This window comes from Phoenix dactylifera, chromosome 13 (assembly GCF_051530095.1).
Source record: "Phoenix dactylifera cultivar Ajwa chromosome 13, Ajwa_hap1_PhDact_Kaust_v1.1, whole genome shotgun sequence".
Taxonomy (NCBI): Eukaryota; Viridiplantae; Streptophyta; class Magnoliopsida; order Arecales; family Arecaceae; genus Phoenix; species Phoenix dactylifera.
Genome location: NC_143202.1, coordinates 5,769,365 through 5,795,637, shown reverse-complemented (window position 1 = coordinate 5,795,637; position 26,273 = coordinate 5,769,365). Strand labels below are relative to the sequence as shown.

At 46.7% G+C, this 26,273-nt stretch overlaps 1 protein-coding gene and 1 long non-coding RNA gene across 7 annotated transcripts in view; both read left to right on the top strand.

The window, feature by feature from the left end:
• Window positions 1-26,273, top strand: part of LOC103697102 (uncharacterized) — a 67,878-nt gene that overhangs the window by 5,991 nt on the left and 35,614 nt on the right. For all 6 annotated transcript variants that reach the window (XM_039118838.3, XM_039118839.3, XM_039118837.3 and 3 more), the window contains exons 3-6: window positions 21,717-21,789; window positions 21,974-22,086; window positions 22,179-22,263; window positions 22,462-22,534. In XM_039118838.3, coding sequence (XP_038974766.1) covers window positions 21,717-21,789; window positions 21,974-22,086; window positions 22,179-22,263; window positions 22,462-22,534 — 344 coding nt within the window. The remainder of the gene's footprint in view (window positions 1-21,716; window positions 21,790-21,973; window positions 22,087-22,178; window positions 22,264-22,461; window positions 22,535-26,273) is intronic.
• On the top strand, window positions 14,278-19,620 carry LOC148700200 (uncharacterized). The gene is made up of 2 exons (XR_015972753.2): window positions 14,278-15,676; window positions 15,755-19,620. It is a non-coding gene; the product is annotated as an uncharacterized LOC148700200 (long non-coding RNA).

Sequence of the window (26,273 nt, the reverse complement as noted above, 5' to 3'; positions counted from 1 at the left end):
AGGGAGAGCAAGAGGAAGGGAGGGGAGAGAGAGAGGCTGAGAGGGAGAGAGGGCCTTTGAGACCCCTCTCCTCCAACCGCATGATAACAAACACGGAGCCCCTGTTTTTGACGTAATAGAGATCCAACTTATTTTTTTCTTGAAATTTTGTTTAAGTGAAGTCGGCACGAGGGCTTGAAATCCCTCCCTCTCCCCCCTCGCCTAGCCCCTCTCTCTCCCCCTCCCTCTCCCTCTCCCTCTCCCTCTCTTTCTTTTTCTCTCTCTCGTTCTTTCTCTCCCCTGCTTTACTGGATTTTTCGAACCAAGAGGTGGAACTGTGTCGGTCCGACCCCAGAATGGCTCAGTACGCCCTGAACTGGGTGGTCGGGGCGGTACAAGATTTTTAGTTTCAATCATGGTATGCTGACAAAATCATTAAACCTGGCGGCTGCTCGCTCTTTGATCAGTGATTCACCGGCCACTAGATCGCGAAGGGACAGAGCTAATGGATGCCTATTCTGTTCTCCTGCGGAAGCTCCTGCTCAAGAGTTCAAACGGACAGAAACATTTCTCTAAGCTTATCCTGTAGCTTATACTCGCTGATCCATGAAACTGGGATTTTGGAATGAACTATGGTTATTACTACGAAGATGGACTCAAATTACTTTTTCTTTATTGCTTTTTTTGATGATAGAAAAAATTTTCCTGCAGGCGTATCGTAACGTACTGGTTTCGTACCAGTATCTGGTACGGGTGGCGTACCGATACTTGATATGCTAAAAAAATTCCGTACCGTACCATACCAACACTATGCTAGTGTGGCACCGGTATGCGGTTCAGTACCGAGACGGTGAACCTTAGTTTCAATGCTCTCTCAATTAATATACTAGTCTTTTCATATTAAGGATATCATGAAGTCCCAGATCATGTAAAACTTAGCATGCTGAAATATGGAGTTCAATGGTACGAGCACATTCTTTCATGTCCATGACTAAAATCTTGCATCAGCCAAGTTTATTCAGCGCCATGCTTGCCAAACTATCAAGAATTTTCCACAGGTTTTTCTGCTAATGATTTTTAATTATGTCAATAGTTCCTTGTACTAGGAGTCAACATTTGTTTGGGCATACCTTCCACACATGGGAAAACAATACCTAGAAAGTTACAATTTATATTCTCCATATCACTTCAATTCGGATGTATCAAGTTTCAAAATAAAAATTGCAATGTTCAATAGATATATGATCTATCCAATATGCTGGATGTGATGCCCTAATGAAGCATTGATTTTTTGTTCATGATACTTGAGGGCTGAGACATCAATTAAAAGACATTTTTTTCTGTGCATACTGGATGTAATATGCATTTGCGTAAGATGTGTAACATGGTGCTAATATATAGCAGCCATAAGAAAATTTTAGTTGTTTCTTTAGACAATTAGTGACATTTTGAGGCATGTTTGAGTCATTTCCCTGCAATTTGTATATGGTGACTACAAGATGGTAGCAACATTTCCAGATACTGGACTAATGAGTGTTTGTCCTGACACATTTTCCGTGATGCAAAAGTAACATTAAGATTGAACCATCCTTAAACAAACTATATGTTCAGATTCTCTAAAGGATAAACTAAAAGCATATTACCAAGTACAGATGTTATTTTGATAAAATAAAGTTACAATAGTTTAATCCTAGCCTATTATACATAATCCTATAACTTCAAAAGATACAGTACTACATGATACTAAACTACTATATCCATGAAACAGAAACAACAATCATAAAACCAATAAAGAACCTAGTACACTTCGTTCAGAATGGGTTCACCAAAGTTATCACCAATCACTGTAAGATGGGTTTAAATTTGCATTGAGAATAAATGACCTGTATAATAGAAAATATAAATATCTACCATGAAGAATTATCACAATAAAGTTCAAGCAGAGGTTTAAACAATTAATTTTATAATGAATTAAGAAAATCAGAATTGCTAGTAGGAATTGAGATATTGTTTGATGATCAGGACACATAATTCTAGGAAAAGAGCTTATATAATTGACATAGAATAACACTTCAAATATATCCTAATGGCTACATATATTCTTATTGTTAATGCAGACTAGGCCACACACACACATACGATAACTTGAATAAGCCCGTAGATATCCTCAATGTCCACATGGCTAAAAGCTTCCACATATCGTCATTGATAGATGATAGTTCAAATGAGGTTGGTATATAGCACCGAGTAGGAGGTTGGCACATATTATCATCAATAATTTGTACAGGCCAACATATACTTGGTTAGATGTCTAAATGCCTTGTAATTGATGATTTGAATGAGGTGAAAATGTACCAGCTAACCATAGGTCTAGATATAGTTTCCAAGTATGTCATAATTTTTACAAATACAGAATCTCATATGTCATTATGAAACATTCATTAGATATGTCCAATGAAAACAAAAACTCTATTGCAAAATGATTTATAATGAATTTCAAGTTGGAACATGTAAATACAAGTTCATGAATATTAATTAGATAACTTATGATATCAAAATTTCGACGTAGAAAATGAGGCATCGTTTCAAGCTAATAGAAGTCAAAGTTATCAAAGAAGAATAGGGAGGGGTTATACTTTATTTGGCTTGAATTTGGACTCAAAAGTAACCAAACTTTCTTTTCCCCATATTTTTCCTTGACAAAACTGACCCTGCCATGGTATCCCGTGGCCGCCTCACTTTTTGTTCATTGGATGATCTGAATTGAGTCAAGCTGTATAGAGCATAGTATTCCGTACCACCCCGAACTGAAATGCCAAGAAACCGAGTCGGTTTGGCCATAAAATTGAGCACCCGAACTAGTGCATGGCGCTCCAAACCAAGTGGCTCGGAGCTGAACCGGCATGAACTACCCTGTTTGCACTGATTTAATGTTGAATTGGATCCCTCCCTGTTGACCCAAAAGACTTCATTTTGATGATACAAATAATTTGAGTAAAAAGTTCATTAATGATTAATCGCATGTTTAGAGTGTGCAAAAATGCTCACAAGAAACCAAGATTATATCAATTTAAAATACTTAAGGTGGAAGAATGTAACTCAAATTTATGAAGACCGATATAAGAGTGGACCCTAAGAACACTAGGAGCCGATCCATGAATGTCCACAATTTAAACCAAAAGACCTAATTTTGGGCAGTTTCAGGAGTCAATTCTAGAAGAACAAGAGTTTACCCCAACATATTAACAAAGACTGGCATGCTTTCACGAGTCGACCTCTGGTTAGCCAAGTCGACCCCTGAAGACCATGGGCCGACCCCTGTATAACAAGAGTCAACCCCAGAATGGTCATAGGCAAAAGATCAAAAGCTGATTAATTCAGCTCTTTCGTGAGTCGTCCTTGGAGGATAACGAGTTGGCCCCAATCATGGACAAGTCAACCTCAAAGACTAGATTAGTTGACCTCACAATAACCACAGGCAAAAGGCAACGCATTAAAAATAAGCGCTTTCTCGAGTTGACCCCTGAAAAAGAGGAGTTGAGCCCTAAAGAAGTCAAGTTGACCCCTGAAGAAGTTGAGTAGACTCGTCTGCGTCTAACAACTATAATAGCTACCTTTTTTGTAAAATCAAAATGATTCTTTTCTCTTCTAATGGCTAGTTCAACCTCTCCAATGGCTAAAACTGGGCTCCCAACTGTTTTTCAAGATATAAATGCATTGGAACACCCAAGGAAAAAACGAAGAAAAATAAGAAAAGGAAAACATGGATCAAGCACCCAAGTGATGTTAAGATCTCAAGGACAAGATCCATGCAATGGAACTGTATAATGGAGACAAGGGCTTGGCTCATTTATCAAATTTTGTAGTATGATGATTTATCACCTTACAAGCTGCTAGGAGCGTTAACGAAACATATTGGAGCATCAAAGTTGTTTGGCAATCCAAAATTGATCAATATATCAAGTTTATTTTTTATTATTTAATGAAAGTCATGGATATTAGTTTACTTGACCTTTAAGTAACTTAGCCATTAAGTTACTAGGTCCCCAAGTTACTTTTTTTTTAATTTTTTAGTAGGCTTTAAATATAGTCTATGAAGTATGAATAGCTAAGGAAGATAGACTTGAATTGTGTATTGTATGTTAGTTTATTGTTAAGAACGAAAATTTGTTTCTCCTCTTTCATCCCTCTCAAAGTCACAAAACTAGTATAAGGCAATCATTTCAAAAGTGACTGGTTCAATGTGATACAATTCTTATAGTACAATATGTACCCGGTACCAAGATAGGCTCCCAATACTTTTTCTTGCTCTAGTTATTGGTTGGTACAATGGTTCGCCATATCGACCCGAACCGGGCGGTGCGAGGCATATTTATACTAAATCGGTTCAGTACTAGTACCTGGTAGACTCTATACTGTACTATACTGATACAGTGCTAATGTGGCACCGATACGGGGTCTGGTACGAAGATGGCGAACCTTGGTTGGTATTGAATAGAGTTGGGCAGTTCTGCTCAGTTCAAACCGGTTTAGCCCAAGTCCCGAACTGAACCGGCAAATCGACCTAGTTCCCCACTTGTTCGGTTTGGTAGGCCCCAAACCAAGCAGTTCGGTGGGCCCCAAACCAAGCAGTTCCGTCTTGTATTGAATAGAGTTGCTTTCTCTCCTATCTCTCTGTCTTGTTTTCCTCTCATTCTCTCCTCTCTCTTTAATGTCTTCTTTTCTCTACTCTTCTATACTCGTCTATATTTCCATGACTTTCCTTCTCTATGAGGTCCATTGACATATAAGCAGGCCATTCCCCTCAAGTTGTCCTACATGAAAAATCCTCCTTCCAAAAGTAGGATCTTAATATCTTAGCAATCATTCTGATTACCCAATTTGGAACCTAGGAAAATGGTGCAAAATATAGAGGTAGGTTGGATAAAACCAAATCGACCAAAATTCTGTCTCCACCAATTGATGAGCTAGAAGATCACCCTAAAACAAGGATCGCAAAACCGGTATCGGTCGACCATTGGATCGGTTTGAACTGCTACCGAATTGGTCCTACTGGTTCGGCCTGGTTCATACATTCAAAAGCTCAAAAAAATTTGGCCTAGCCGGTACGGGTCGGTACCTTTTTTTAACGCCGAACGGGGCCGATCAAAGACTGGACCGATTCGGTACTGGCTGAATCGGCCGGTTCAGCATTTCTTGCCCTAAAATCCTCTGCGCCATTTTCTTCTAATTTTAAAAATAAGATATGTATTTTATTTGGACATAGTAAGCAATATGAATCATCCTTTCTTTGCATAATGCAAGCTTAATTATTAATCAGTCACCACTTGCGCGCGCGAGGCCATGCGCGCGCGGAAATTTTAAAAAAAAAACAAAAGAAAATGCGCGCGCGTTTTCCAATTAAAAAAAAGATGCGTCCGCATCAAATGCCACAGAGTGGCATTTAATGCCACTCTGTGGCATTTAATGCCCCCACGCGGGCTGCCAGCCCGCGTGGGCACGGTGCCCCGCATGGGGAACCGCGCTCGGGCGCGATTCCCTGCGGGGAATCGTGCGTGGGCACGGTTCCTACGCGGGGAATCGTGCGCGGGCGCGCGTTCTCCGCTCGCGCGTCCGCGCGTTCTCCGCTCGCGCGTCCGCGCGCGTTCTCCGCTCGCGCGTCCGCGCGCGTTCTCCGCTCGCGCGTTCTCCGCTCGCGCGTCCGCGCGCGTTCTCCTGTTGCGGACCCCCCTCATGCACCACCGTCGGATGCCACAACCATGGAGGAGCCCGTGCCCGGATGATGCCAAAGGAGGGTCGTGCAACGGTCCAACTCAAGATCCGGGCCAACTACCTCGCCTGGAGGGGTGGCCGAGCCTTGGCCAAGCCTCTTCGTACTTGGCCAAGCCTCTTCGTACTTGGCCAAGCCTTGGCCAAGCCTCAACACACTTGGCCAAGCCTTGACCAAGCCAAGGCTCCCAATGCACGGCCAAGCATGTCCAAGGTCAGCCAAGAGTCGGCCAAGCATGCCCAAGGCACGGCACACCCATGCGCGACACAAGCCGCGCCCGTGCACGCCCCGCGCCCGCCTGCGCGCACCCCCGCGCGCCCGACAGGGGCCTTCGCGCGCCGTCTGCGCGCGCCGCCTGCGCGCCCACGCGCGCCCGCCCGACAGCGGCCTGCGCGCGCCGCCTGCGCCCGCCGCCCGCGCCCTGCCGCGCCTCGGCGCCCGTGCCGCGCCCTGCCAGCGCCCCAGCGCCCCCTGCCGCGCGCCCAGACGCCCTGCCGCGCGCCCAGACGGCCTGCCGCGCCCCAGGCGCCCTGCCAGCGCCCTGGCACGCCCCCTGCCGCGCCCAGCGCCCTGCCACAGCGCCCCAGCGCCCCTGCCGGCCCAGCCCCACGCCCAGGCGCCCTGCCAGCCTGTGCCCAGCCTCTGGCCGCCCTGCTGCCGTGGCCAGCGACCTGTCCAGCCTGCTGCCGACCTGCCAGCTGCCCCAGCCGCCTGCCAAGGCCTTGCCACTGCCAAGGCCTTGCCCAGCCTGCTGCCCAGCCCTGCAGCAGTGCCCTGCCAGCCCAGCCATGCCTCCTGCCAGCCATGCCAGCCCTGCTGCCAGCCCATGCCACAGCCATGCCACAGCCATGCCAAAGACCTTGCTGCAGCAACCATGACAAGTGTGCAGCCTTGTGCCACAAGCAACCATGGCCTTGGCCATGCCTAGGCCCTATGAAGCCATGCCTTAGCCATCCCTTTGGGCATCCATATGAAGACTTGTAAGGCTATAAATAAGCCATGGAGGGACATCTTTTGGGAGCTTAGAATCTTAGATCTTTTGTCATCTTGGGAGTTCACTTGTATTCGGCCTAAGGGCTTGGGAGGGCTTTGCCCTATTGTATTCGGTCCTTGAGCTTGCTCTTGGACTTGGGCTAGGGGAGACCAATCATAGTTTCCTCTAGATATTTTGCTTGTAGCTTCATTTGGGAATAGAATCAATCAATCAAGCTTTCCTCTACATATCTTCTATTGAGTGATTGTCTTCTTCTCAAGCCAAGGGTCGGGCCAAGCTGCAACCAGTAGACCCGCCCCTTGTCTTGATTCCCACGGCCATCCAAAGGAGCGTGTCCACCATTCCCAACAAGCTAAGGGCCGGGCCAAGCTGCAGCCAGTAGGCCCGCCCCTTGACTTGCATCCGTGACCGTCCTAAGGATTGCATAGCACCCGGCGTTACCCGTTCGGCCCGCGTTCCTACGATTCTAAGGCATCCGCAAGGTGCCAAGGTGCAAGGCTTGGTGTGGCGGCTCGGGGCCGAGAGATGCCCTCCAACAATGGTGCTTTCATTGAGAGAATTCATTAGGAAGATCTCTTCCTAAGAGGTAACGCCTACAACCCTAAGAAAATTTCAAATTTTATTTTGGGTTAATATGGTAAACATAAAGGAGAGTGAGGCTTGTTTGATGAGGGCAAATGAGACCCTAGCCAAAATTGGAATGAATCTAAGGGCTAGGGAAGAAAGAGAGAGGAAAGATGAGTATATGAGGGTGAGAGAAGAAAAGAGAAGAGAAGAAAATAAAGAGAGTTGGTGGAGAAAGGAAGAGAGAAGAAGAGAGAAGGAAGTGAGGAGAGAAGAAAATAAAGAGAGTTGGTGGAGAAAAGAAGAGAGAAGAAGGGAGAGGAAGAGTGATGAAGTTAGTAGCTATGCTATCCATCACGGGGAGCATGGCTATGGGGAACGTAGGTGGAGAGAGAACCAATTAAAGATGATAAAAAGGGAGTTAGAGAGAGCCCGAGAATGTTTGAAGCTTGGGGCAAGCCATGAGTATATCATCAAGAAGAAGCAAGAAGAGATAGTGCAAACATGCATCGAAGAGAAATTCAACAAGCATGCATCTTCTTCCTTGCAACCGCAAACCCCTTCCGAAGACAAAGAAGAGGTTGAAAATGGCAAAAGGGACCAACCCAACGAAGTCAAGAGCTTGCCAAAGGAAGAGCCACAAGTCATTGAAGAAAGGGAAGAGCTTGAACATGATGATGAGGCCGGAAGTCGTTCAAAAAAGGAGGCCGAGCCCCCGTTGCATGCTTTGCAAAGATCGTCCATTCTTCAAGCTACAACAAATGAGGTACCTTGGCCTTACTTGACAAAGTTTGCTTCTTTTGATAATATTTTGGTTCCTTCTCAACCCATGGAGCAACACAAGAAGCATGTGGAGGTTGTGTTGTCCATTTTGGATGAACACCACTTCCACATCAAACTTGCAATACACACCCTCCCCCACCCAGAGTTGAAGTGCGCTACCCTCAAGTTAGAGGCCATGATTAATTGGCCCATGCCCAAGGTTGAGCCGGCATCAAAAAGATTCTTAAAGTTGACCGGCCCACAACATCATGAAGGCAACCGGCAAGAAAAGGAGTTGGAGGGGCTACCTCCAAAGGTTCGAAGGTTGCTTGAAGCTTACCGGGGGATATTGAAGGAAAAAGAAAGAAGAAAGTCATGGCAAGTGTTCATGCAATGGAGAGGAACGATGCTACTTGAGAAGACTATGCCAAAACTTTCCGGCGGTATCCATGCTATATCCTTGAGGACAAGGATAATTTTCAAGGAAGGGGGAATGCTGCGGACCCCCCTCATGCACCACCGTCGGATTCCACAACCATGGAGGAGCCCGCGCCCGGATGATGCCAAAGGAGGGTCGTGCAACGGTTCAACTCAAGATCCGGGCCAACTACCTCGCGTGGAGGGGTGGCCGAGCCTTGGCCAAGCCTCTTCGTACTTGGCCAAGCCTTGGCCAAGCCTCAACACACTTGGCCAAGCCTTGACCAAGCCAAGGCTCCCAATGCACGGCCAAGCATGTCCAAGGTCAGCCAAGAGTCGGCCAAGCATGCCTAAGGCACGGCACACCCATGCACGACACAAGCCGCGCCCGTGCACGCCCGCCGCACGCGCCCGTGAGCCCCCAGGCCGCGGCCATGCGCGCGCCCAGGCCCTGGCCGCGCGCGCCCAGACCGCGCGCGCATAGGCCGCGCGCACCCGCGCGCTGGGCGCGCCCGCCCGCGCGCTGGGCGCGCCCGCCGCGCGCCCGCTACCGGGCGAGGTTCGGCCGCCCGAACCTCGCCAGCCGCGGCACTGCGCGCGCCCGCCCGCGCTCGCCCAGGCACGCCCGACAGCGCGCGCCCCGCGCCCGCCTGCGCGTGCCCACGCGCGCCCGATAGGTGCCTGCGCACGCCGTCTGCGCGCCCACGCGCGCCATCTGCGCGCGCCCGATAGGTGCCTGCGCGCGCCGTCTGCGCGCCCACGCGCGCCATCTGCGCGCGCCTGTTGGAGGGCGTCTCTCGGCCCCGAGCCGCCACACCAAGCCTTGCACCTTGGCACCTTGCGGATGCCTTAGAATCATAGGAACGCGGGCCGAACGGGTAACGCCGGGTGCTATGCAATCCTTAGGACGGTCACGGATGCAAGTCAAGGGGCGGGCCTACTGGCTGCAGCTTGGCCCGGCCCTTAGCTTGTTGGGAATGGTGGACACGCTCCTTTGGATGGCCGTGGGAATCAAGACAAGGGGCGGGTCTACTGGTTGCAGCTTGACCCGACCCTTGGCTTGAGAAGAAGACAATCACTCAATAGAAGATATGTAGAGGAAAGCTTGATTGATTGATTCTATTCCCAAATGAAGCTACAAGCAAAATATCTAGAGGAAACTATGATGGGTCTCCCCTAGCCCAAGTCTAAGAGCAAGCTCAAGGACCGAATACAATAGGGCAAAGCCCTCCCAAGCCTAAGGCCGAAATACACAAGGTTCTAAGGTGTTCAAAAGATCCCCTCACAAGCTTGCACAACACATATTTATAGGCTCTTCATGGGGGACAAACAACTAGTGGGAAGTGTGGCCTAGGTTGGCCAAGGCTTGGCCTAGGCTTGGCCTAGGTTGGCCAAGGTGTGGCATAGGCTGGCCAAGGCTTGGCCTAGGTTGGCTAAGGCCTTGGCTGCCCAAACTTGGCCATGGCTGCCCAAGGCTGTCCAAAGGCTGTTGGTGGCTGGCAGGCCTTTGGCTGGCTTCTGGGGGCTGTGTCATGGCCCTTGGCATGGCTGGCAGCAGGGCTAGCGGGCAGAAGTGGTAGGCAGGCGGCTGGCAGGGGCTGGGCACGGCTGACCTGGGTGGCTTGGTCGGCCAAAGGCCCTGCAGGGCTCTGGGGCGTGGTCCTGGGCGCTGGGGCGCGCGGCAGGGGCTGCTGGCAGGCTGGGGCGCGCGGCAGGGGGCTCTGGCAGGGCGTTGGGCGCTGGGTAGGGCGCTGGCAGGGCGCCAGGGGGGCGCGGCAGGGCGCGGCAGGCGCGCTGGCAGGGCGTGGCACGGGCGCCGAGGCGCGGCGCTCGGCAGGGGCGCTGGCAGGGGCCTGGCGCGCGTGGGCGGCCGCGGCAGGCCGCTGTCGGGCACGCGCACGGGGGCGCGGTCGGCCGCAGGCGCGCGTGGGCCGACAGGCGCGGCGCGGCCGTAAGTGCGCGCAGGCGCGCGGGCGGGCGCGTGCAGTCCTGCGGCCGGCGAGGTTCGGGCGGCCGAACCTCGCCCGGTAGCGGGCGCGCGCAGTCTTGCGGCTGGCGAGGTTCGGCCGGCCGAACCTCGCTGGGTAGCGGGCGCCCGCAGGCGGGCGCGGGCGGGCGCGGCCTGGGCGCGCGCGGGCGCGCGCGGACGCGTGCGGTGGGCGCGCATGGGCGCGGCCCAAGCCGCGCATGGGCGCGGCCCAAGCCGCGCATGGGTGCGCCGTGCCTTTGGCATGCTTGGCCATGCCATGGCCGACCTTGGAGGTGCTTGGCCATGCCTTGGGGGTCTTGGCTTGGCCAAGGCTTGGCCAAGTGTGAAAGTGGTTGGCCAAGTCTTGGCCAAGTGTGAAGAAGCTTGGCTAAGGTCCGGCCACCCCTCCAAGCAAAGTATTTGGCCTGGATCTTGAGTTTGGCCGTTGCACGACCCTTCCTTGGCATCATCCGAGCATGGGCTCCTCCTTGGTTGTGGGATCCGATGGCGGTGCGTGAGGGGGGTCCGCAACATTCCCCCTTCCTTGAAAAATATCCTTGTCCTCAAGGATAAAGTTTGGATACCACCGGGGGGATTCTTGGTGAGCATGATGTGGAAGTGGTGTTCATCCAAAATGGACAACACAACCTCCACATGTTCCTTGTGTTGCTCCATGGGTTGAGAAGGGACCAAAAGATTATCAAAGGAAGCAAAATTTGTTAAGCAAGGCCAAGGTACCTCATTTGTTGTAGCTTGAAGGATGGACGATCTTTGCAAGGCATGCAAAGGGGGCTCGGCCTCCTCCTCTTTTGAACTTCTTCCGGTCTCATCATCATGTTCAAGCTCTTCCCTTTCTTCTTCTAAATTTTCAGATTTGGTGGCTTCATCTTTGCTTCCCACTTGTGTCATCTTGGTTTCCTCGGGTTGGCCCTCAAGCTTTTGAGCATGAAAAAGCTCCTTCTTGGGTTGTCTCATATGATCATGGTTTGCCCCAAGCTTCAAACACTCCCGGGCCTTTTCTAACTCTCTTTTTATCATTGTCAATTGGCCCTCTCTCCACCTACTTTCCCTATAGCCATGCTCCCCATGGTGGTTAGCATAGCTACTTGCTCCTTGAGTACTCCTATACTCCCAATTCCTCTTCTTTTCTTCTCTTCTTTTTTCTTCATCTCTCCTTACTTCTTTCTCCCTTCTTCTCTCATCTATTCTTCTCTCTTCTCTTCTCCTCATGAATTCATCTTTCCTCTCTCTTTCTTCCCTATCCTTTAGATTCTTTCTAATTTTAGATAGGGTCTCGTTTGCCCTCCTCAAAGATGCCTCACTCTCCTTCATGAGATCAACTCCTTGCCGGCTAGTGTTTGAGTATGCACCGGACTTCATTGTTTCTTTATCTCCAATTGTCACTCTATTCCCCCTTTGGCCGTCACCCAAGGGATGATCCGGCCCTCCTCTTTTTATAAAAATTGGAATGAACATCACTCAATCTTCTCCAATTACAACAAGGATTACAACAAGTAAAAACTCTCTCTTCTTTCTCCCAAGAGAGACGTTTCGAAACTCTATTTGCTCCCTACCCGATGTAGTTGGGAAAGGGCACGAGGTACTACCACTAGCCTCCCTCTTGTGCCGTCCCTAATGTACCCTACACCGAATAGTTGGGTCAAATAGTGCCGGGTACTACCATTAGCCTTCCCATTGGCACCATCCCTATGATGAGCAAGGTAGAGATCAATTCGTTCTCTTTCACAAAAAAAATGCTCACTCCTCTTTTGCAAATAAGAAAGATAAATGCAGAAATTTGAGCACTACTTGCATGCAAAATAACTTCTAATATACCCCTCTCAAGTTCATCAAATAAAATGTAGGTAATAAGAAGTAACTTCACTCCTAGGCATGCAAAGAAAATAAAGCATCTAAACTCAACCCAATATGTAATCTAAATTCTTCTTAGGGTTGTAGGCGTTACCTCTTAAGATGAGAGATCTTCAACGGAGCTTCTCTAGGAACTTCTCCCAACGAAATCTCTCAATGAAAGCACCATTGTTGGAGGGCGTCTCTCGGCCCCGAGCCGTCACACCAAGCCTTGCACCTTGGCACTTTGCGGATGCCTTAGAATCGTAGGAACGCGGGCCGAACGGGTAACGCCGGGTGCTATGCAATCCTTAGGACGGTCACGGATGCAAGTCAAGGGGCGGGCCTACTGGCTGCAGCTTGGCCCGGCCCTTAGCTTGTTGGGAATGGTGGACACGCTCCTTTGGATGGCCGTGGGAATCAAGACAAGGGGCGGGTCTACTGGTTGCAGCTTGACCCGACCCTTGGCTTGAGAAGAAGACAATCACTCAATAGAAGATATGTAGAGGAAAGCTTGATTGATTGATTCTATTCCCAAATGAAGCTACAAGCAAAATATCTAAAGGAAACTATGATGGGTCTCCCCTAGCCCAAGTCTAAGAGCAAGCTCAAGGACCGAATACAATAGGGCAAAGCCCTCCCAAGCCTAAGGCCGAAATACACAAGGTTCTAAGCCTCTAAGGTGTTCAAAAGATCCCCTCACAAGCTTGCACAACACATATTTATAGGCTCTTCATGGGGGACAAACAACTAGTGGAAAGTGTGGCCTAGGTTGGCCAAGGCTTGGCCTAGGTTGGCCAAGGTGTGGCATAGGCTGGCCAAGGCTTGGCCTAGGTTGGCCAAGGCCTTGGCTGCCCAAACTTGGCCATGGCTGCCCAAGGCTGTCCAAAGGCTGTTGGTGGCTGGCAGGCCTTTGGCTGGCTTGCTGGGGGCTGTGGCATGGCCCTTGGCATGGCTGGCAGCAGGGCTGGCGGGCAGAAGTGGTAGGCAGGGCGCCTGGGCGCGCGGCAGGGGCGCGGCAGGGCGCCAGGGGGCGCGGCAAGGGCGCGGCAGGGCGCCAGGGGGCGCGGCAGGCGCGCTGGCAGGGCGTGGCACGGGCGCCGAGGCGCGGCGCTCGGCAGGGGCGCTGGCAGGGGCCTGGCGCGCGTGGGCGGCCGCGGCAGGCCGCTGTCGGGCACGCGCACGCGGGCGCGGTCGGCCGCAGGCGCGCATGGGCCGACAGGCGCGGCGCGGCCGTACGTGCGCGCAGGCGCGCGGGCGGGCGCGTGCAGTCCTGCGGCCGGCGAGGTTCGGGCGGCCGAACCTCGCCCGGTAGCGGGCGCGCGCAGTCTTGCGGCTGGCGAGGTTCGGCCGGCCCGGTAGCGGGTGCCTGCGGGCGGGCGCGGGCGGGCGCGGCCAGCGTGCGCGCGGCCTGGGCGCGCGTGGGCGCGCGCGGCTGCAGCCTGGGCGCGCGCGGACGCGTGCGGTGGGCGCGCATGGGCGCGGCTTGGGCCGCGCATGGGTGCGCCGTGCCTTTGGCATGCTTGGCCATGCCATGGCCGATCTTGGAGGTGCTTGGCCATGCCTTGGGGGTCTTGGCTTGGCCAAGGCTTGGCCAAGTGTGAAAGTGGTTGGCCAAGTCTTGGCCAAGTGTGAAGAAGCTTGGCTAAGGTCCGGCCACCCCTTCAAGCAAAGTATTTGGCCCGGATCTTGAGTTTGGCCGTTGCACGACCCTTCCTTAGCATCAATCCGAGCATGGGCTCCTCCTTGGTTGTGGGATCCGATGGCGGTGCGTGTGGGGGGTCCGCAACAGCGCCGCCTGCGCGCCCACGCGCGCCCGCCCGACAGCGGCCTGCGCGCGCCGCCCGCGCCCTGCTGCGCCTCGGCACCCGTGCCGCGCCCTGCCAGCGCCCCAGCGCCCCCTGCCGCGCGCCCAGACGCCCTGCCGCGTGCCCAGACGGCCTGCCGCGCCCCAGGCGCCCTACCAGCGCCCTGGCACGCCCCCTGCCGCGCCCCAGCGCCCTGCCACAGCGCCCCAGCGCCCCTGCCGGCCCAGCCCCGCGCCCAGGCACCCTGCCAGCCTGTTCCCAGCCTCTGGCCGCCCTGCTGCCGTGCCCAGCGCCCTGTCCAGCCTGCTGCCGACCTGCCAGCTGCCCCAGCCGCCTGCCAAGGCCTTGCCACTGCCAAGGCCTTGCCCAGCCTGCTGCCCAGCCCTGCAGCAGTGCCCTGCCAGCCCAGCCATGCCTCCTGCCAGCCATGCCAGCCCTGCCAGCCATGCTGCCAGCCCATGCCACAGCCATGCCAAAGACCTTGCTGCAGCAACCATGACAAGTGTGCAGCCTTGTGCCACAAGCAACCATGGCCTTGGCCATGCCTAGGCCCTATGAAGCCATGCCTTAGCCATCCCTTTGGGCATCCATATGAAGACTTGTAAGGCTATAAATAAGCCATGGAGGGACATCTTTTGGGAGCTTAGAATCTTAGATCTTTTTTCATCTTGGGAGTTCACTTGTATTCGGCCTAAGGGCTTGGGAGGGCTTTGCCCTATTGTATTCGGTCCTTGAGCTTGCTCTTGGACTTGGGCTAGGGGAGACCAATCATAGTTTCCTCTAGATATTTTGCTTGTAGCTTCATTTGGGAATAGAATCAATCAATCAAGCTTTCCTCTACATATCTTCTATTGAGTGATTGTCTTCTTCTCAAGCCAAGGGTCGGGCCAAGCTGCAACCAGTAGACCCGCCCCTTGTCTTGATTCCCACGGCCATCCGAAGGAGCGTGTCCACCATTCCCAACAAGCTAAGGGCCGGGCCAAGCTGCAGCCAGTAGGCCCGCCCCTTGACTTGCATCCATGACCGTCCTAAGGATTGCATAGCACCCGGCGTTACCCGTTCGGCCCGCGTTCCTACGATTCTAAGGCATCCGCAAGGTGCCAAGGTGCAAGGCTTGGTGTGGCGGCTCGGGGCCAAGAGACGCCCTCCAACATCTCCGCTCGCGCGTCCGCGCGCGTTTTTCAAAAAAAAAACAAATGCCACAAAGTGGCTTTAAATGCCACTCTGTGGCATTAAAAGGCCCACGCGGGCTCCAGCCGCATGGGCGCTCTTCCCCGCGCGCGGGCGCTCTTCCCCGCGCACCCACGCGCAGGGAAAGTGTGGCTTGGACTGGTGCGCACCGGTACCGGCTTGTACCGGGCCGGTTCGCACCGGTACCGGCTTGTACCGGGCCGGTTCGCACCGGTACCGGCTTGTACCGGCGCGAACCGGGCCGGTTCGCACCGGTCCAGGTACAGAACCAATCAATTCCGACCCAGTTTGGGTCGGAACCATTTTATACCCCTGTACCGGACCGGTGCCAGTCGGCACCGGTCCGGTACGGGCTGAACGGACCGGTACAGGTCGGTTCAGCAGACCATGCTGCCTACTTCTATGAGCGATTGGCACCGGTCCGGTACAGGCTGAACGGACCGGTACAGGTCGGTTCAGCAGACCATGCTGCCTACTTCTGTGAGGTGAACAGTGCCCTCAGGTCTATTCTCTTCTAAATCTGGCTTTTAAAAGCAATGTAATTGGTGGCAAATCTAGTAAGAGCATGCCCCTCTATCTCCATCTGAACGTGCTTCTTTATCAGGGCAAGCATCTAGAGATGATTGTTGACCTTGCTCATTCACTATCCTAATAAATTGCTACTCATTTATGTCATTGAACATAAAATATTAATGTAATGTTCTGCAAAAATGTCCAATGAAGATGTCGCTTCAAACCAGCTGGAGATCAAACAACCCATCTCCATCCTAGCATTCCAATAGTATTCCAAGGCCACATTTGTATATGTGTAGGGTCAATGTCCTTGATGTCTGAATAGCAACTGCTCTTCTTAAACTTGCCCTTGCTGAATGAGCTAAGCTTCTGGTTCATGGAGTTGTCATCTCTTACAGTCCGACTTTGGACAACCCGGCCCTTACATACTTGACCCCTTACCATTCCTAGAGCCACCTCCCCTCTTGTACTCGAATAGCCCAAACTGTGCTTCGTGCTCTGCATGTTATCTCATTCATGTTGCTCTGACTTGGATGTCTTCATAGCTGCTATATGCCTATAATAATAGCCTTGTTCATATCATCTAGGTTGTTCATATCATCTTGTTCACTCTCCACATCCTTAAATGGGTGATGCAGGAGCAGGAGCCCAAGTCATCAAGGATGTGCGTGGAGTTTGGGTCCTTGCTGGGGCGTGCCCAAAACACATTGGGCCCATAAGTTCTAGCACCAAAACACAATGGGTCCAAGAGTTTCAGTCTAACAAGGACTCTTCAAGCGATCAGCCACTTGGGATTCATCAAGCGCGCCACGCATCAGCCTAGTTCCACCCTGGCTGGGACTCTACATGTGCGCCATTCAGAGACCAGCGCAGCAACATGGTTACATGCCATTTGGGGCACTCCAAGGGGCGCCAATCAATAGTAGAATTTCACTTGGTTTGGGACTCTTTGAGGGTGCCAACCAGCAGGGGGAATTCCACTCGCAGAAGGACTCTCCAAAGGATGCCAACCAGTAGATTTGTTTCACAGTATTTGGGGCTTTCCAATTTCGTCAACCATTAGTTCAGGGGGCACCAATGCGGGGACCTATTCCACTTAAAGGACTCTCCATGGGGCGCGTCAAGTTCACGTTTGGGGACTTCATGGACAGCAACCATGATGCAGCGTGTGCATGAGTTTTTGAGAGTCTTAGCTGTTTTGAAAGTCCTAGATGATTAGGAGTCTTAAGTTAAGGAGTTTGGGTCCAACATTGAGCGTGTCTAATGTTACATTGAGTCTAGAATTTGCAGTCCAAAGTTAGGAAGAGTCTCTAATTATTTGCTGGCTTGTTGACTTGGTCCGAAAGGGTCTGAATTTAGGATGGAATTAAGGATGTACGTGAAGCCTTATTTGTGGCATGCGTGAAGCTTCCTTGCATGGGGCATGCACAAGCTGAGTCCTAAATTAGTTGAAGTCTTATTTAGTCCATGTGTCATTAAAGAGTCCAAGTCGTTTGGGAATCTTAGGTAATTTGTTAGTTGATTGAGTCAAATGATTGATTTGATTTAAAAGAGTCTGTGTTTAGTAGGAGTCCTTATTAAAAAAGGAATCCTCAAAATTTTTGTTGTAAGAGTTTTTATTTTTTCAACCTCTTACTCTATATAAAGAAGAGGTTGAAGAATAAAATTCAGAATAGAGTTTTGAAGAAAATTTAAGAGCTTTTCTCGTGAAGAAAATGATATTCCAATGATGCAATCGGTCAAGACTTGGCTATCAAAAAGTTTTTCTATGAAAGACTTGGGTGAAGCATCCTATATACTTGGGATAAAGATCTATAGGACTAGATCTAAAAGGATGCTAGGCTTGTCCCAGTTTAGGTACATAGATCATGTGCTGAAAAGGTTCAGCATGGATGGAAGTAAAAATGGTTACTTACCCATGGGTCATGGCATACGTCTCTCTAAGAAGATGTCTCCTAAGACATCTGAAGAAAGGAATAGAATGAATTCTATTCCCTATGCTTCGGCAGTAGGGGCAATTATGTATGCTATGCTATGTACCAGGACTGATGTTGCTTATGTCTTAGGCATAGCAAGCAGGTTTCAAGCTGATCCAGGAGAGGATCATTGGAAAGCAGTGAAAAGCATTCTTAAGTACTTGAGAAAGACTAAAGATGTTTTTCTAGTATATGGAAGATTTGAGTTGAAACTAGAAGGATATTCTGATTCTAGTTTTCAATCAGATGCAGATGATAGCAAATCCATTTCAGGGTATGTCTTTATCCTGTATGGTGGTGCAGTGAGTTGGAAGAGTTCCAAGCAGCAGACTGTAGCTGACTCAGTTACTGAGGCAGAATACATTGCTGTAAGTGAAGCTGCTAAGGAATCGGTCTGGATGAAGAATTTCATCACTGAATTGGGTGTGGTTTCTGTGATTGCTGAACTAGTACAAGTTTATTGTGATAACACTAGAGCTGTTGCTTAGGCGAAGGAACCAGGGTCTCATTACAAATCCAAGCACATTCTAAGACGCTTCCACCTTGTTCGAGAGATTGTCGACAGATAAGATATCATGATTGAACGAGTAGATACAAAGAACAACCTAGCAGATCCATTCACGAAGGCTTTACCTCCGCAGCAGTTTGATTGCCATCTCGATTGTATGGGGTTAAAGTTTAAAGGCGATTGGCTTTAGTGCCAGTGGAAGAATGAAAGAATAGTATCCTAAAAGCCAACCGCAAGCTGTATTGTGATAGGATTTCTTTTGTTTTTTAAGATCATGTACATGACATTTTGATTATAAATAAAAGGCATTATGTTTCACCAATTGCTGCATCTTATATTTGTGATGAACCCCATAGATTAGGGCAATAGTTTTAGAGCTATGATGAGATCATGGTAGTGAGACTTCAAATCCTAAAACCCTAATCTAAGATATTCCCAATTGTTGGTATATTGAGTCGGGGATCAATGCTACCGGAAAGACTTGGCACATCTTATATATGCTCGATGCAGAGGATGATTGATCTCACAATCACTTGTGTGGAGACATTAATACAAAGATGTGGGTACTCATTAGAGGAATGAGTTCACTGAATTGATCTGCCAAGAGAATATCTTATGGAGTCTTACTTACATGTCAAAATATGATTCTCTTAGTGGGAGTTGTACAACTGATCCTTTGACCTAAGATCACTATGGTATCTTGTGCACATGAATCCATGTTTTGGCTTACACTCATTCATGACAATAAGTTGTGTATGAGGTCTTCTGGATATGGTGGATTGTGTACGAAGATTATGAATAGGTCAACAAGAAATCAATCACTTCTAGTAAGAGAAGACCGCATCCTACTTATTCTAATCATATGATAATTCAGAAAATCTTTGATCAAAGTAGAGGAAAAATTAGAAAGAGTTTCTAATATTTCATTATTCGAATTATCATTAGAAGATTGAGAGACACATGAATATGTAATTGAGTTTGACATAGATTCATACTTGTATACATATTCGGGATGCAGCTTGATTGAAGGATTGAATTGTACGGTAACTTGCCACTGAAGGGTATGTTTGGTATTTTCACCAAATTTCATGTCTTCCGGGTAGACATGATACGTTGCTAGACGTCAATCTTGTCTTGTAGGTTTGATCGAATTAAAGAGTTTAATTCGATCACCAATTAGAAAGGGTTCTAATTGTTAAGCTCGGGTTTGCACAGTTTGGACCTAAATCAATTAGAAGAGTTCTAATCAAATCAAGTCAACTTGCACCTGTGTTGAAAGAAACAGGGGACACGGCCACCAATTTTTAATTTGGGGGTTTTAAGGGAAGTCGGCAAATCGGTTGCTGACTTCACTTAAAAATTCTCAAATTATTTTTAAGTGAAGTCGGCAACCGATTTGCCGACTTCACTTAAAACCCTTAAATTAAAAACCTGCGGCCGCGTCCCTTGTTTCTTTCGAAATAGGAGATGCGGCCGCGGCCTCGGCCTCCCCCGCCCCCTCGCGGGCTCTGCCACCCCCCGGTCTCCGCCGCCCCTCCGCGACTCTTTGATGACGGCCACAGATCTCCTCCCTCCCTCTCTTCACTGCGCTCTCTCTCCTTCTATTCATCTTCTTCGTCTCCGGCACAGGACTGGCCTTTACAGGTTTCCATGGCTTCGGCATACCGGTAGCTGGCCAGTTCGGCATACCATGGTTGCACTCTTATTAGTGCGGACCCCTGCCATTCTGCCTTCTATGCAAACACCCAATATCTCTGGCTCTTCCTATCTTCTTAGCCATGAAACACTTGCAAACTATATCCATTTAAATGATACCAACAATTTGGTATCAATGGCATGCTATGATTGAATGTATAGAGAATTTTATCTATATATTTTTAATTTTTAATGTTTTAAATTTGTTCGAATGATACTCGAAGGGCTTGTTCACCTTGCATATAAAAGTACCTTGATATGTCTTCTTTTATTGTTATTTAACATTATTTTTCACATCTTAAAGCTATTGTTTATATAATTGATAGTCAAAAATCAAATATCTTTGTGAAATTATGCTGTGCCTTTCTCTTTTTTTGGGTAAATTAACTTTTAAATATTTGTTATAAGTATATAATTTAAAATTTAATTTCAAGATCAAGAGAGATGAGAATTCATGTGAGTTCGGTAGATTTCAAATTTTAGTTTCAAGCCTACATTTTGTTGGAACCCAAGCCTGCCCAAATCATGCGCAATTAACAAGTCATTTTGGTATTGTGCACACATCATTGATTAATTATTTAATTTTTACAGTTCCATATATATTAAATTTTTAAATAAAATTAAAAAAATATTTTGGTGGGGTTGTTTGTCAGTTTCTGATTAGCAATATCTCCAAATACCAACCAGAATGAACACCATTTTTGAGGTTTTGGCTTTTTGGACTTTAGAAGAAGTTGGAAAGGTTTTTGGTATTCAACTTAAAATCCTCAATTTGTTCAAGCTTGATCTGGGTTCATGCCATGAATTCAATTTTCATACACCATGAAGTCAAACCACAACAATACAACATAGTTTCCACTAAATTTCCCCAATTTCCTTTTTTTTTTAGGGTTAAATTTTTGAAAATTCTTAAAAAATACGCAAGGGAAAGAAGCCATTACCTAGATAGAAACTAATTCTAGCCCCTTTTTTGGTTATTAGTGCTGATTGATGTGTAAATATAGTTACAACTTACAACTCCCATGCCCCTGCTTCCTGCTGCACCCACCTTCGTATGTTAGAAAACAAATAAAAGGATCTTATATAGTCCTGGTTGGTTTCCACAATACAGAGTGTTTCACGCTTGATCCACCCCAATTTGGTACGATCTAGCCTATTTGGATGTGGTTCACCCAAATTGGGCATTATCGAGCCTGTAGTTTAGGTCCTGGCTGGTACAGTACTTATCAAGCCAGATAATGGGTATCCATCATAGATTGCTTCTTATGTTGATTACATCCATACTTGAGCTTGAACCAAATAGAGTCTAACATTCCATTTGTTTGGCTATTGGAAGCTCTTCCTGTTCAGTAAACTCTGCATTTTGAAGTTTTGTTCAACCCATGGCAACCCATTGGTTCCATTTATAATTTGGTTTAGTCTTTGCTAACCCACAACCAGCCCAGTTATAAAGACCCTCTCCTGAACCAATTTCTTTCATGTGGCTTCAAGCATTTGGCAGGTCTTGGTCAAAACTTGCCACCCCTACTCATTACTGACTGTGTGCATCTCTTTCTTGGTTTTGTTAGCTGTATGGACCTTCCACCATACCTTTTGCACTATATTATTAGGTTTATAAAATTACATCTGGACATTGTTATCATGTTTCATTATCAACTCCTCTTTGGGAAAACCTACTTTTTCATCTGACCTTAATTTACCATGCGAATTACCATGCAGATGGGTCTACTTTTGGTTGCTAATGGCTGCTGGATGTGGACTTTTCATTAGTGAGGAAGCACTAAATGTTTGGGTCTGTCCTCTATAGTGGTACCATCCTTTTGACTAATTTCAGTTTGGTTCACGATACCTTATTTTTTCTGTCTAAACTTTTTTTCTAACCCCTTGCCATGTGACTGAAAATCTACTCAGTGATTTATAGATCTCATAGTGCTTGATCTAGGCTGTATAATCAATTTTTTTAGCAAATGATGTAGGTTGGCATATCTTTGGCAAGAAATCTATCTCTGGATGGAAATTGGAAATCATTAGTTAAGTCATTTTCAGCAAATGCTTCATATGTCATATCCACAATATTATGGGTTTACTGGTAAGTTAAAGATTTATTAATCCTGCAAATTGTAATGTAACTTTCCATGCATGCGCATACTCACCAGCCTTACCTGCTATCTTGTTCTGCAGGGGTGTTTGCATTAGTGATATGATACCATTTTACTTAGGAAAGCTATTTAGGCAGACCAAGGCATCTGAGGGTATATGTACCAAGGTATGTATCCTGAACTTCATTTCCTGTTCATCATATGAGAGTAATTTTGTATGTTTCATATTTCATTTCAGTTTATTTCCACTTTTTGGGAATAACATCCATCATGATCGTATAGTGTAATTAAATGATTATGCTAGTTGGTTGGCTTAATTAGTTATCATATTCTTCGTACATAATTCATACTAATGGCAATTGTAGTTGGGAATTGGCAAGGAGAAAGCTATGAGCATTATCAGAGCACTACAAAAATATGGAAACCTGATTGGCTTTGGTAAGTTGTCTAAGCCAAGAAATATTGGAACTCTCTCTTTCTATTCTAGATTTTACGAAATAACTGCATTAATACTCTACACTGTTTAAATATGTCAAGGTTAGAGGCCTAATTCGTATTGTAGAATTGAAAGGTACCTTAACAAATAACGATCATGAATTTGAACTTGTGCTAGTGGTCATAATCCTTTATGTAGCAACCAAAGGTTCTATGTTGAGTCTTGGATGGTGCATCCTAAAGTAAGGTCTGCTGAACTGGGCCGAACCAGCCGGTTCAGGCAGTACCGAACCGGAAATCGGGTCAGTTCGCTAATAGAAAACAGTTGCGGCCCGGGCCGGAACCGCAATGGGACTGGCCAAAATCGGTCCTTTTTGGGTTGGAACCGGTCGGAACTAGTTCGATGCGACTCGGTGCAAACCAGTCATTTCACACCGAGTCAAGTAACACTGTGACATTATTGCCACAATGCTACCACTGTATTATTTTAAATGTATATAACTGATTGTATTATTTTATATTTTTATTCACTATTTAAATTGAGTATATTTTAAGTTGTTCATTTTATGATTTGAATAAGTTTAACGCAATAAGATGCATCGTCTAGGTTAAAACGGGATCATAGAAACATAAAAAAACATCAAAAACAAATCAAGAAAACATCAAAAAAACATCAATCTAGACTTAAATTCGTAGAAAAAGTTCGAAAAGAGTGATTACCAATTAATGTTTTTGAAAACTATAAAAAAAATAGGGCGTGCTGGTCCGTGAGCTAGCATGCCCTACCGGTTTGGTTCGGCACCGAACCGGTACTGAATCATACCGGGCGCCGACTAGTATGGGTTCCAGTACCGGTTCGGTGGACCTTGTCCCGAAGTATTGGGACCTAAGCATCTGTAGCGCAGGTGGTCATCCCTCTCTTACTCTTTTAAAAAAAAACAAATAAAGAGATCTGACTTATCACAGTTCCATTAGTTATACACTGAATTACACTAAAGCAGGCATGGGAAATATAGATCTTGGTACTTTAGCATATAGAGGACCTAAGGAAGGTTTTCTGAAAGATTTCAAAGTGGGTGGGATATCATAAGGATATACTTACATGAATTGTATGCATAAGAACGTACATACATACATATGCACAAATAATAGTTTTTATGATATATATATATATATATATGAGCTGCATTGTACTAGTTTTCTTACATGTGCAAATGCACATGTATCTCCAAAATAAATGACAAAAATCTAGTGCTTGAAACAAAGAAAAAAAAATTATATGAACTGAAGTCTGAAGCCAATACCTCTAAGATATCTTATTCATAAAACAAAAATAAATCAGAAGGTAATATCAACAAATAGTAGGAATTATGTGAGTATAAGAACAATTTGGCTTGGGTGGTGTTTCATGATTTTATTTCCTTGTCTCAACTGTACCGGGCCATGTATATAAGTACCACTAACAGCTATGAAGCAACCTAACAAACAAATGAACCTGAATGGATCTCTCAGGAACTTGCATGTATATTTCAAGCATAATAAACTGAAACTTTAAGTGTATTCTGGGAATAAGTAGAAGGAAGAAATGCTGGCATACGGATATAGTTGTGAGGGCTATATACACATATATATATCAACGCTTGAAATATTGATTATTGAACCAATATTGACGTAGGGTGGGTGTGCTATGTGCAGCATGTATACATTCCAACTTAACCACCTACCATTGGGAGCGTGCTATTTTGGCTGTGCTGACTGGTGCTTATTTGGGGGATTTTTACTTTAATTTTTGATAAAATGGGAGGTTAAAGGCTATAGATTAGGTTCTATAAAGTTCTTTTCAACCTTACTAGGTACCTCTGAGAATTCACTAATTACAACCAATAATTGGAGATCTCATGATATTCACCAAGCAATAACATAGCTTTTCAAACTTAATCGTTGAATTAAAGCTTTTACCTGAATTTTGCTATAAAAGCACATCACATATCCTTCTTCTGCATGTTTATTCTCTTTCAGTTACTCTGTTGTGCTTTTGTTGTTTCACATTCATTTGTATGCTATTGGATGCTATGGTTTCCAATTAAAATGGGATCTTTTAAGAGAATTTTTATGGCTTTTACAGCTATGTTGCATTTGTTTGTGTTTTTATATTTTTACTTTTTATTGTTAATTTGGTTAATTCTGAATTTAATTGGCAATCTATGTCCTTTTCAACTCTAAGGAAGTTCATAAAAATTATGTTAGCTTTACTAGTGTCACGCCCTGAACTTAGAGCGTAACAGGTGCCGCATGTCTACAAGACAAACCATACAAGCATGCAAGGCTATTGACCAAGTCATTTAAATTTCAGAGCAATAATAATTTTTTTTCTCAGTCCTCAAAAATTAGGTTAATAATGATCCCATCAAATCATTCTCATAAACAATATCTCAAAGTAATGAGTCATATTGTTCCAACCAATTATGATCATTTAGACCCAATAAAATTATTAAGAAAACTAAACTAAACTAAATTAAACCAAACTAAGATGGTCAAATAATCACGAATATCTTCAAGAGATCCAGCACACTCCCCCATGTCCCGAGCAACATGATTGAGAATCTGAAAAATAGAAAAAAAAATAACAAGCTACACTAGCCCAGTAACCAATATAATACATCAAAGTAATATCTAAAAATACCAAACAAATAAATAATCAAATAGCATAATACTTATTACTAACTGAGAGGAAATCAAATCTCGAATAATACATATATTTTTTTCAAAATTTATTCTTCATAAATTGATAGTAGACCGAATATCAGGCTATGGCCACATAACTCAGTAGCATGGGTCAAATAACAGGTACAGGATGCATAACATGGTAGATAACATTTAACAGAAACCTCTTAATCACCGGTGGCTTGGTATTGAAACTAGTTTCTCAGATACACGTTGATAGGATCAATGTATAATTTCCATTGGTGGAGCCAGTTCATAGACATGCTGATGCAGGAGCATACTCCTTGGGCATGGAGTATTGGGTCTAGTCCCTTGGGCATGGAGATTGAGTTCCCTTCTTGGGTGTGCACCAAGTTTCATGGGGTTCAAGGAGTTCCAATATCAATCATGTTGAGCCCAATTGAATCATGGGGAGAGCGTGGATATGAAGCCCAACCATGAAGCACCACCCTCATTCTAATAGCGTGGGACATTGGGTGAAGGAGTGGAAAGAATTTTAGTCCAAGCAAAGTTGAGTCCAAGCTGAAATTAGATTGAGTCCATGCAATAAGTGATTTGATTCACAATGGGTTAGCCTCTTCAATATCAATTAGATTGAGTCCAAGGCATGAATGGGTCCATGGCTAATTAGAAGTCGTCACATGTCAAAATAAAGAGAAATTCAACCATGAAGACCTCTCACATGTGAAAGAAATTCAGAGTTCAGATCCAGTTGAAATCCGTGACAGATTGAACACCATATGGTATTTTGAAGATTTCGGGAGCTACAGAAGTCTGATTAAGTTGATTCAAATTTTGTTGGAAAGTAGACATCCGTAGCTTTCCAATGACTATAAGAACATGAAATTTGGAGATTAGATGACATTTAAGGAGTCTCCCGAACTTCATGCTGATGTTGGTACCCGAGAAGGAGTTCCACCTAGATAAATATTCATGGCATGCGGCTGAATTCCTTTTGATGGGTTTCAATCCACATGCCATAGATATGGATCTTAGGTGTCTAGGCTTAGGTGTCAAG